The 13227-nt window shown below is 34.8% G+C and overlaps 1 protein-coding gene and 1 long non-coding RNA gene across 2 annotated transcripts; both read right to left on the reverse strand.

Moving 5' to 3' along the window:
• Positions 1 to 1704: 1704 nt before the first annotated feature.
• On the reverse strand, positions 1705 to 5396 carry LOC117336103. Its single transcript, XM_033896483.1, has 6 exons — positions 5285 to 5396; positions 4819 to 4953; positions 4144 to 4278; positions 3522 to 3631; positions 3194 to 3285; positions 1705 to 2871 (listed from the first exon to the last, which is right to left on the reverse strand). Exons 2-6 carry the CDS (start codon positions 4894 to 4896, stop codon positions 2423 to 2425), a joined length of 864 nt encoding a protein of 287 aa, XP_033752374.1. The 5' UTR covers positions 4897 to 4953; positions 5285 to 5396; the 3' UTR covers positions 1705 to 2422.
• A 3074-nt stretch (positions 5397 to 8470) lies between these two features.
• Positions 8471 to 11186, reverse strand: LOC117336108. Its single transcript, XR_004534538.1, has 3 exons — positions 11058 to 11186; positions 9931 to 10065; positions 8471 to 8599 (listed from the first exon to the last, which is right to left on the reverse strand). It is a non-coding gene; the product is annotated as an uncharacterized LOC117336108 (long non-coding RNA).
• Positions 11187 to 13227: the final 2041 nt, after the last annotated feature.

Here is a 13227-nt window from a genome sequence, read left to right on the forward strand (position 1 = left end):
TGCCGAAGAGAAATTGAAAGCCAGTACAAAAAGTATCCAAACACCAAACACAACATTCATTATGTTATCATTTAAAATGCATATCCCTCGAACGACCATATAGCATCCATAAAGAGTACACAACGCATACATGAATCTCAATACATGTGTGATTTCCGTAGAAATTGCTAGAATGGCTACATCCTGCATTCTGATACAGGCCAACAATCGTGTACTGAAACATAATTCTAACAGCTATAAATATTTGCAATTGTCATTTTTGTTGTTTTTGTATTTATTTTCAAATAAGATTGATTTCAAGATATATATTTCTGATAATATTAATATAAGATGAATATAAAACACATGTATACAGTCACATGGCTGTGTGACTTTTATTTAGCATGGCCAGGGGTATACAAAAACATCAAGGACACAACACACCATTAAACACCATCCTCTTACCATTATCTTTACTTATATCTCGTAGGGACATCTTACAACTAAGCTGTACGATACACAATGAGTGATAGGTCTGGATAGTAATTTCTGCTTCTTTCACATATTCGAACTGATTCAATATCCAAGAACTTGATTTCAATAAAACAGCTTTGAGAACAAGTGCCATTTGCTGACGTAAATATTACAACAATAAGTTTGTTTTGGAGTGATACAAGTTGACGAAAATACTGGGACCGTGTTCAGATCATCATCAGATCTGCGTGTGAAATAGTCTTTATCCTTGTGACTGTGTAACGCTTGTTTTATCATTCTAAGGATGTGGCACACATGGTGATGACCTAGATTTCTATGGCAACGTTCGTCAATGAAGAAATAGACGTTAGTCCTCCAGGACCATATGATCTTACTTTATCTTTACTTGTGCAAAGGGACGCCATGAAAAGATATATTTGTGCATATTTTTCCTTTAGAATTCGAAATACAATTTCGTTTTTTATACAGGCATTATGTGCTTGCTAAAAGTCTTCCAATCTTGAAAACGTATTTCAGTAATTTTATCTGTTCGATATATTTTAATCTAGGGGTAGTACTGGTGAAATGCCCATAAAGAAAACAAGGATAACCGATTGTCTAATAATTCATCGCATTTTGTTTAAAGGATCATGAAACCAAATCCAATTAAAATAAACATAAATGATCATTGACAAAGTTCCTGACTTACCTTTACATACCTACAAATACAACAAAGTGTTATTTGTAGAAAATATTAATTTCATTTATTTCTCAATATATGTTGGGTACAATAATATGTGAGATGATCTCAATGAATGACAACTTTTAAAGGCCGCAAATAGCAGCGCTGTGCTGGAATCAAAATTAGTATCATCGTATTATTAAATATCGGAAACATAAGCATTTGTAACAATTGGTATACCAATGGTGTAACAATAGACATTTAAGTCGTGTTAACCTCCAAATTTTCATGCATAGGTTTTACTAGTATATATGATACGCAACATTCTAGTACTGATTATACTACATATTTTTTTTTATAAAAGAGGGAAAAAATCAACGGAGAAAACAATTGAGAGGAATTTCATTATTTGATCACCAGATGATATCAAATAGTTTCGACAATATCAAGATATTATTTCTGAAGAACCCCTAATTCAAGTGTACTGCTCCGTTTAATCTATAATTAATGACGAATTAGTCTAGACTGGTTAATGCATCAAGCTTATAAGTGCTTGCTTTTTTTTTTTAAATTCCCTCACACTCATTGCTTAGGAATATGCGTGGTATTTATGGAACACATGTGAACGAACCACAAATACTTCACTCGCGAAAATTACCCCACTTGTGTTGTTTATGTATCGAAATCGTGAAAATAGCCCCTAGAAAATAACTATGTTTGCAGTATCATCGTATCATCGTCATGTATCTATTTACAAAGTCGTATTTATTATATCATAAAAAGATTAAACAAAAATGACACTACTATAGCCAGTTATAGAAATTTCATAATAAAAAAATACTCATTTAGTATGATCCCCTAATTTCACATATTCACTACACGAACAAGTTTCTTTCACCACCACTTATACATGTATTTATAAGTAATATTTCAATGTTATCATAATGCAAGTATTTACGTGACTCCTGTGTTGCTTTTGTAGCGTAAAGGGTAACACATCATCACTTCACATTCTTACACATTATTTCCCCATTCAGATCTAATGCAGCACGGACATTGCGTAGACAATAATATATTTGAATATTTTCCTACATTGGTGTTTGTTTTATTATGAACATAATAAAGTCACATACAAAATGTACGTAGTTCCTATCAGTCCGTATAGCCATGGCAATACTCTGATGATATGAATAGCATTAATGTTGCAAATTTTGATTGCATGTGGATGACTGAATCATAAGCATTGTGAATCACGTCAGAGGTGCAACTTTCGGTTTGGATAATTTACTAATCCAAATCAGCGTATGTTTCCGAGACGCCCCTTCCTCCTAAACTCTCGTATTCTTCTTGCATGCCAGCATTTCCGTACACTGGCTGTGCTTTAGTCTGCGCTACTGGGGGAAGTGGTAGCGGTGTTTTGGCAACTTTCGGTTTTATTCTTGGACTCGAAGTAGCAGAATTGGAACTGTAATTTTGATAAGTGGTCGCGGGAACATCCCCTTTTGGTTTGAGAACTTTACCGGCGTTACCAGCCGCTGCAGCAGAAACACCGTCTGTGTAGTAATACTCGTCCCCGCTTGTGGGAACAGGTGGTGCCACCTGTGAACCATTCCCCGCCGGTGTGGACGAGTTGTTCAAAGCATCTCGGCCATAATATACCCCGTCGTTATCATTAGGTAAGCCCTGAGCTGTAGGTGTTTTTTGATATCCTGCTGCTTTCGCTGGCATCCCACCACCTAAACAATGATTCAAACCGCAGAGTCATACTTATAACATGTACTATTTCATAAATATTAAAGTTACAGAACTATTTACAAAAGGGTTCAAACACAACTTTAAAACTTGTTTTCCATCATATTGTTATACACATGTCTATTTTTGGTAAATTACTCACATATACATTGTACCATATACAGACAATGTTTTAAAAATATTTAAGAAAAAAAAAATATATATATATATAAAAGTTTCAAGATAAACAGATGAAGAATTGACTAAATCATCATCTCACATCAAATATGATTATTCTAATTGACGTTCAAGATATTATGTTACTACCTATAGGTGGCTCAGGGGCTTCGGGTATCTCAGAAAGCTCAATGAAATCCTTCTTTCTGCGAGACCGAGATTTCACCTCATGGCAGGAACATCTTTATTGATACAAACAAGACTTTGGTGAACCAAAGTTAAATACGATTATGCAATATCTTTAACAAGTCATATAAAAAGTTAATTACAAAAAATAAATAAATAAATACTTATTACGCCCGAATATGAGAATGCGGATCGTTGTGAGGTTTCAAGTTGGAAGTTAACTCAGTTGTTTACAATGATTTATCTGTATTACAAAAGAAACTGCAGAGCTTATGATGTAAACCTAGCCTACCTGCACGCGCACCACAGAACGACAGCTATGATTACCACTAGGACCAATGCAGCCAGGAATCCGAGAGTACCAACCAGGGACCGGACTGCTAACCAAGGCAAATGCAGCAGCTAGGGACAGAATGGCAAGCATCTGACGCATTACTGTTGGTTTATGAGCTTATTTGATGAAGGGCATGCAGGAAATGGCGTTTTTTTAGTGTGTTGACAAGGCAATGGGAAAATAATCAGATTTTATATGCATATTTTATATAGGTTGCTTAAGAATAATAAAGGCATTTGCGATGCTTGCAATGCCATAGTATGACTCAAAATATATAATTATTAATAGGTTAAATAAACTGAACAGCAACACAACTCTACATGACTTTCCACGTATTCCTACCTGTATGACACACGGTACCCCAAATAACACTCATTCACAAGCGCCCTTATCCTTCCAATAGAACGTAGCATCCCTGGTGCCAATTTCAACACATATAGTCACCTATCACATAACCTGTATCATACCGTGTGTCTTGCCAGCTACTGTTACATACACAGCCACGTGCCACATTACCTGTATGACAACAGGTAGATGTCTCACCACACAATGCTGGCCATATGTGCTTCTGCCACCTTACCTGTATCACACCTAGTTCCCTCCCAGCCACTGTTGCATACACAGGCCCCAGCAACCTTGTCACATAAGTTTGTGTTTTGAGCATCACAATCACATATCCCAATACATGATATTCCAAATGTATTGTCCGCACAAACTATAAAATATACAAACAAGCTAACATTTTACCACATAACCTTTATGGTGGTAATAAGCCTGATAAGCATCTAATCAGCTTTTGCTGTTAGTAATTGGACCTGATGAAAATATCGTTAATGAGGCGCCTGAATAACTTGTGTGTATTAGGTTTTTAAAATTTATGCCCAAATGAGGATTATATGAGTTTGTATGCCTACAAGTAAAGACAGTAACGCCGAAATGTACAGAAAAATGGCATTTCGTACACAAATACAGAGGGTAATTAGTGATACTTCGGGTAAAATTGAGAGGTTGTTTTTATTATGACACGAAAAAACATTTAAGTCTTACTTGGGAGTAGAACCTGCGTCTTAATTCAAAGATTTAAATTTTTACTACTAAAAATACACATTTCCCATTAAGTTTCATTACAGCATTATACACTTTATTCAAACGAAGGAATTACTCTTTAAAGAAGCATTCTTGTCATTTTTATTTATTTCTTTATTTGTTTGTTTGTTGTTTATCGATTATCCGTTTGTGTATGCATATAACTCACCAGTATCACAGGTGTCACCGACATATCCCGGACCACACGTGCACGCCCCTGTCGCGTGATTACACACTGGGTATGCATTGGAGGGACAGGAACATGATTGTGAGCACGTATCACCAAACTTCAAAAGGCTGCAGACTAAATCAATCAAATATTTTATTTAGAGGGTCTAGTGTATCCGTAAATTTCATCTTTTAACGGATAAGAAGTGTTAAAACTCGATGTAGTAAATGAGGATATCATAACAAAATATATTTTGATCACTTCGTTTCAAATAATTTACATATGATATGATGAACAGCATGTTTTTACTAATATGTTGAGAGATTTTTTTTTCTGAATTAAAGCGCTTTAACATGTTTAATATTAGTTGATGACAAATTAAAAAGGTGTCTTCACATAAAGGGACATCAATACCAAATACTTGAGTTTACTCGTGAAATGAAGGAATTGGAATAGCAAATCTCACCTTGTGTGCAGTCTGGTTGATCATATCCGGCTGCGCATGTGCAATATCCGGTCACATGGTCACATGATATTGTATTATTTAAATGACAAGCACAAACAGATGAACATCCATCTCCGTAAAAACCGGAAGGACACACTTGGTAAAATAAATAATTTAGATATATTTCCATATGATATCGAATTAGAAAACAGTTTTATACTCAAAAGAGATTCTAGCAGGATTTTATTCTTCTAGTGAATAAAGGAAAATTACAATTAAATTGAGTGAAATTTGTATTTAAAATGAAGACAATGCTGTCAATAAGTTTGAGCACACAAGAACATGTTCATGATTTATATACATATATATATGTACAACCATGTCCCAAAATACAATTGGCTATTATCCTTAACAATAGTAATGGACAGCTGTACTCGACACATCAACCATTTAAATATCCATTAGCTAGCATTCTTTGTAATACATGTACAAATATTGCTTCAAAGGACAATATACTGTATTCTGAAATATTCGCGTTAAACACGATCGGATATATAAGATTTGAAAAAATGATGTTTTTGATCTGATATATTCATTAAAATTTTATGTAAATATCTCAATAGATTTGATGAGATATATATTGATTTGAATGTAGTAAAAGTATACACTAAACATGATTAAGCAGCAAATGCGGATAATCAAGGGTTGGTTTATGATAGGAATGATGTTGTTTTCAAAATCAGGCATTGACATCTCCACAAATATTTAAAACTATCTTAAGCTTAAGAAATTATATTGTTGATTATACTCTGTTCTGTCGAAACTGCTGAATTTGAGCTAGGCTAACGTGACCATTTTTTGTTTTGCTTGTCACACATCAAAGCTCCTTATACGTAAATCGATATACAGACTGTCTGTCAAATTCATATATTGATATCAATATCTAATTTTGATAGTTTACACTTTACCTTCAATGCAGTTTGTTCCGCTGTAACCCGGTTTACACACGCACGTGCCGTTAGAACTACAGGTGGCTGTATTGTTTCTGTCACATGTGCACGTTGAAACGCATCCAGCTCCGTACGTCCACAGAGGACAAGCTGTACGGAAATAAATCAAAAGAAGTATAAAGGTCATTTGTGACCCTTCGGAACAGTACTACGTGAGGTTGCGATGCTATTGATATCATAGAATATTTCAAATGATTTTGCACCAAACAAAACATGGTTCGGGAATATCAAGAGTATTTGTGTATGAAATGTCCCCACATGACTGAGGTAGCCTGAGCAATACACTAAAGACACAGTATATCAAGTTTGAGGGAGGAAGGCATTCAAACGATTTAAATTCGCATCATTGTCAATTAGTCTATTCTTAAAGTATCTTACTTTCGTTACAGATAAGTCCAGTGTAGCCTGTAGTGCACGCACAACTCCCGTTCACATGACTACACGTGAGAGTGTTGTTTTGAATGCATGAACAGTTTTCAGTACATCCTGCTCCATACGTATAACCAGAGCAAGCTGAAAATATGACAAAACGCCATTGGCATTATGTAACTCGGAGGAACGATACGCCAGGTTTATCTGTGTACTACGCATGCATTAATCAAAATTCTAGCAATCACCATTAAACATTCTGTATTACACATGTGTCTGTCAATTATCAGTGTTGTAAATAAATGTAAGAATACCATATCTGTGGTTATAGAGATTAGTGTTTAATATATGATGAGTTTACGTCATACGAATACTTACCAGTTTCACAGTTAGTATCGATGTAGCCTGGCTTACACGTGCAGGCACCGCTCATGTCGTTACATGTTTCGCTGTTGGCTTGGACACAAGTGCAATCATTTCCACAATCGTTCCCAAATTTCCAAGGAACACACGCTGAAAGAAATACAAATCTTAATATATACATTGTGTATCAATTTAATAACCTTAAATATCACTCAAGTTCTGATTATAAGGTGCGTACTTTTTCTGGAAATGTTCCATCGTCTCGTTTTAGTTCCCGATAAATATTTCCCTCATAATTTTGCCCGTTTCACAACTGCCTTGCCAAATGATATGCTTAACAACCATGTGTTATTGTTTTTATTTACACCGCAGTGCTTAACCGTGTTCAAAACATTTGACCTCCAACTGTTCTGATGGACTAGCCTCTAGTTGGGACTTATCGGTGTTCGAGTCGTATGGAATAAACTTTGGTGATGGTAAAATACACACAGAGATAAAATACATCGCATTGGTCATGACTTTTGGACCAAAACTGGTCATGATTTTCGATAAGTTGAGGACCTTGAATCATAGACCATTAAAGCAAATCACAAATATACGAAAAAAGGGTTAAAATAGTCACTGTCCCTAATTGTAGTGATTTGAAATATAGTCACGACATTTATAGGCCTGTGTCAATTCAGGCAAATATTGTCGTCAAAAGAACAAAATGAATAAAAACGAACTAATCATTCCATTTCCTTTGTTTAGCGAATTTATATTCCAAACACAAAAATACAAAAATTCGTTTTGGAACACTCGTCTCGTCGACAAACTAATTTGGTATTTCGTGTAAACATACTTTGAATACACACATTCATCACCTTCAGGTCGGTTTCCGAAATATTTGTCAAAATGAATGGTTTCTTGAATAAAAACAATGATATCATACCTACTAAGTCAAGGGGTTATTGAAGTATCTTACTGTGACGTTTGCTTGTGTGGTGTCGTCTGCATAAATATTTGCGCGGAGTAAATTTACAAGTGTTCTGTTAATAAAGCAAACAAACTGAATGGTTTACATATTTTAAGATACTCCAATTTTCTCCAAAATCACATAATTTCCAAATATATTTCAATAGACATTTGTCGTTCATTCAATATAGATAATATACTTTTCTTCATACGAACTATCTTTTGTCGCGTGGTGACTCGGTTTACCGTAATAAGTTGGTAGATTGGGGGAGTTTTAACATGAACCCCTACGTTTGACGGTTGTTTACCAAGTTTATCTGATTTTCGTAGATAACAGTTAGCATTAGGAAAAGACACTCTAAATCTCGTGTTGTAAAATAACCGTGAGTTGTTTGGGAACCTCGTTTTGTCTCAACTTGAATATATCGAAACATAATAATCTTTATAAAATGATTCACAAATAAAAATAGCAAAGGGTATCGGTAATATAAGTGTGTATACTTACTCGATTCACAGTTTGTCCCAAAATAACCAGAGTTGCATGCACACTCTCCGTCGATACTACTACAGGTCGCCGTGTTGGCCTGAATACACGTGCAATCACTGACACAACCAGATCCATATTTCCACTCACTGCACGCTAATACAAACGAAATTCTGTGTTATTGTATGTTACGTACCTCAAACTTTACTTATACAAATGTATATAGAGACCAACCAACCACTTGATTTCCCATAGACTTTAGTGTTAACATTTTCGAGTATTTCATTCAAATTCTTGAATTCAATATGACAATTATGGTTTATAACAAAAGTTTAGGGTCTGATATAACACCTAATCAAAAAAAAAGTTGGGTTCTTCAGCTCAAATTTTCTCCAGGGTAGCCATTTTGAAAATGGGTAAATTTCGCAGTAAAAATTCTCAAAAATCTTAAAAAATTACCTGTTAATTGTTATTACCTGAACTTTGGGGAAAAAAATCAATCGGACTTACGAAATTAATATCAACATTTCTTATTGATAGTTACCTATCAGGCTACATATCTATTTTCTCGCTTCATAACATACTGGCCAATCAGTGGCTGCCAGACATTTTATCCTTAGCTCAACTTTCTATACACAGGGGCTGTTTCAAAAATCTGTTTTTTCAATTGGTTGGTTGTTCCCTATAACATCCCTTCTTCTTCAACCTATGTGGAAACATGTTCTGCTTGTTTCGATAAGCAAGAACTTGCTCTCATCACTACGATTTCCGTGGTAAATGTCGACTACTCTACTCACCGAGAAGTTGACAATGCAATATTTTGGGGATGCATGTTGACAATAATCGTAGGAAAGGTTTATAGACGACAACATGATCGCCTTTGGACGTAGTCTTTTTTTTCTTGTGCGTTATGAAGGCAGACGCTTTGCGTGTTTGTTGATATGTCTAAGGTTCTATTGAAAACACCGTAGTTCTCATTTTTTGACAAAGTGACATCACCCGTATTTGGCATAGATTGTTTATGACGGGTGTCGACGATAAACCTGAAGACACTTATTACTCTAAACACAGGGTTTTATTCTCATAGACATTTTTTTTTGCCTAAGGTCTTCATGCAAATTCGTTTGTTTTTTTAAATATTTGTTTGCCCTCTTTTTATCGATGTTTGATAATGTATCAGCATTATCTGTTATCTTTAATCAGAAACATGTTCAGCTTTAGCGGGAAAAATTGAAAATTCGAGAGACGAATTTAATATTTAAAACGATAAATACATTTTTTTTTTAAATTATGTGAGTGGTAAAATAATCCCCTCATACCCTTACAATCGATGTCTGACTGTCTGAAGCAGTGAAAAGCGCTCTGGAAATGTACTGGAATACATTTTGTATTATACATATGTACCAAGCAGAATTGACGCAAGATCGTTAAAAAACAAAAATATAAAATCAAAAACCATTAGCTTTATGAATCTCGTGTATACCAACCGGTGTCACAAGTAATTCCGGAGTATCCAGGGTTACACAAACATTGCCCGTTTTCATTAATACAGCTGGCGGTGTTAGCCTGTACGCATGTACAGTCACTGCTACAACCATCACCATACTTCCAGGCGCTACATGCTAAAATGAATATTAAAACATTTATTGTTAAGTGAAACATGAACTAATAAAATGTTATCGGTTAATTATAAAAATAAGTGAATTTGCAATTCCTAATGTGTGTTAACATATGTATATATTTCTGTATTAAGGACTGGGAAATACACGTCCTCTAATCTATAGTCGCCTATCGTCACTCGTGTATTAAGGTGATCATTTAACTCAACATTTCGTCCCTCAGCTACCAACACACGGCATACCGTTCCTTCATATCGACAAAACAAGTGCTTCGGTGAGGGCTTGTATGTGAGAAAATTGCATGAAAGACTCAATAGATAGATGTAATATCTGCTAGTGAGATAGAGTAGAGCAAAAAATAAATAAATAGATAAATAAATAAATAAACCTGATCTCTTAGCTGTTTCATGGTAAAATTATAACGACACTCAATATGTCAACATCTTTTTGATAATTGTTGTGAGTTACATAGGTTGAGTCTAATTGTAGTGAAATCTATTGTTTTACTAGAATCAATCCAACTGTATAAGACACTACTGACATAGTCCCATATAGTCACAATAAGGCAAAATTAGACACATACAGACACTTAAAGTCACATATAGTCACAGTTGAAAACACGTGGGCACGTACATACACCTATCGTCACACATAGTCACAATTAAACACAGATACATAAGGCTTTTGTAGTCAAACATACAATTTAGTCACAAAAAAACCCACCATAATCCATAAACAGACATGTATAGTCACACTTAGTCACACAATAACCACAGTAAGATACATACAGATAATTTTACTAACATATAGTCACAGTAAGGTCAGTTAGGCACAAAAAGTCACATATAGACACAGACACAGAAAAAACATATGTACACACCGATATTCACAAATAAACAAAGGTAGGAAAGAAAAAGTACAGTTAGTCACATTTAGGCAGATATCCCTAGATGGGCACGGTTTCATAGTTGATAAAATCTTTATTCTATAATTACCATTTTCACAGTTCGTCCCAATGTAACCTGCACTACATGTACATGCACCGTTCACATTGTTACAAGATGCTGAGTTAGCTTGTACACATGCACAATCACTTCCGCAGCCGGATCCGTACTTCCAGTCGCTGCAACCTGAAACAAATATTGTAGTTGTTGGATGAAACATTCAACGCGCTCGTATCTAATGGCACAAGTGCTTGTAGACTGCAACATTGCCTGATTTCATATAATTCTCATTGTACTTTATCACTTCAGTCGAGAAAACAGTAATTAAATGAAAACCAATTGATCCAACTTACTAGATCCACACGTATCACCCCTGTATCCATCTTTGCATTTACAAAAAGGGAGGCTATTCGTGTCACAGGACGCGGTGTTCTGTGAGTTACATACACCGCAAAAGTCAACAGGGCCACCCGTCACGGTTCCACAATTGACGATGCAAACTGTGCAAAAAAAGAAGCGGAATCTTTTTTTAAGCACAAGTTCGTCTTTTTCGGATTTGGATTTAAAAGAGTTGATTTAGAACAATTACCCTATGTCGTTTAAACATATTTTCAAATTTGTAGCATTGATATATTCATGTGTGAATAATTTCTCCATCTCCATTATCAGTGAATTTTGTAAATGTTGATGTTTATATTAACACGGAAACCAAATACGTAAATACAGTTTGTCTTATGTCTATAATCATCTATATGCGGGGTTCAGGTATCATTCAGAGCTTACCAAACACTGAACTTAAATGATTGAATAATCAAAATTCCCTCAATACAGATAGAATGATGAGTTTTTCTTAATTCATTCCGTTGAAAAAAAATATGTAAATCAAAAGCGAAGTAACAAATAATGATGTCACTTTTATGATACGGCAGTGCTTGATTATACACAATTATATATATCATTTAACCATACCTATACCGCCGTCTCCAATTATTGACTCTGGGGCTGTAAATCAAAATTAAACGTCACTTTAAATTGCTCCAAACACGGACGAATATCAAAGTAAAAGGAATCTCTTCACTTATTTATTAAAAATATACCCTACCTCATACCATGTTGAAAAGGCAAGAAACATTGTCATTTGTTAATGTACAACATACATGTTTATACATGATATAATGAAGAATCATAATTTGGAGAATAAATGGGGTTTCTAAAACTGCAGACAGGCTCTTCATACGACCTTGGCTATTTCAATGACGTTTAATCCCTTGGAATGAGAATAATAAACTTATCGGATTAAAAGTGTTTTCTGACTTAAACATTACATTTCTAAGAGGATCATTCACTCTCATAATATTCTAAAATCATTGTTTCAGGAAACAACTCGCAATGGTAGTAATCTGAATTTCTGTTTGTCAATACACAGTACGTTTTTTTATCAGATATGTAAACACATGGTTGCATTTTTGTTGAATAATTATTACGGGCAATGCCATATTTCAAACTACATTCCATACGTGCAATGACTTAAATAAACGACACAGTGACACATACATAGTATCAAACATGTAGAATTCAGTTAATCAAATGTATACTGAAAATAAATAAATACAAGTGTAATCAATGTTTCAGGATGTGTGTGTGTCAAATAACTTTACCACTTCCGGTGAGATTTGCAGCAGGAACAGCTCCTGAAAATGACAAAACCATATTTCACTTATTTTTGCTTGTGAAGTCTATTCAAACAATCTTTTTATTTCATTAAGATTGCAAAATTCAAATAAATTTACATATTATTGTATCTGATAGAGGTTTTTATTTTACTAACCACATGATTTAGAAAAAAAAAGAAAAAAAAGATATTGTTCACTATATTCAATTATTACGCATTGCATCATGCGTTACAGGGTGTTTGATACGAGCATGTTTTTCTTCAATGCATGCTGCTTATTTATTCTTATCGAGAAGGAACAATTGTGATGTAATATACTATGGGAGCTTACGTTTTCCAAGATGAGTTTTACGTTTCTTTGAGCATGTACTTCCGCTCCATCCATATTTACATCGACAACTTCCGGTCACATGGTCACAATAACGGGAATTTCCACGTATGCAGTTACACTTATGTGTACACCCAGACCCGTATGTCCACTCAGGGCAAGCTAGATAACAAAACAGATAAGCGAGCAGTTCACATGCACATGTATGATCAGAACTGGAC

This window comes from Pecten maximus, chromosome 10 (assembly GCF_902652985.1).
Source record: "Pecten maximus chromosome 10, xPecMax1.1, whole genome shotgun sequence".
NCBI lineage: Eukaryota > Metazoa > Mollusca > Bivalvia > Pectinida > Pectinidae > Pecten > Pecten maximus.

Coding starts and splice junctions, on each gene's coding strand:
- LOC117336103 (XM_033896483.1), bottom strand. CDS start 4,896: ATGCATACCCAGTGTGTAATCACGCGACAGGGGCGTGCACGTGTGGTC. Junction 4,279..4,818: donor CGGTGACACCTGTGATACTG/GTGAGTTATATG, acceptor TATATTTTATAG/TTTGTGCGGACAATACATTT. Junction 3,286..3,521: donor GTTCTGTGGTGCGCGTGCAG/GTAGGCTAGGTT, acceptor GTATCAATAAAG/ATGTTCCTGCCATGAGGTGA.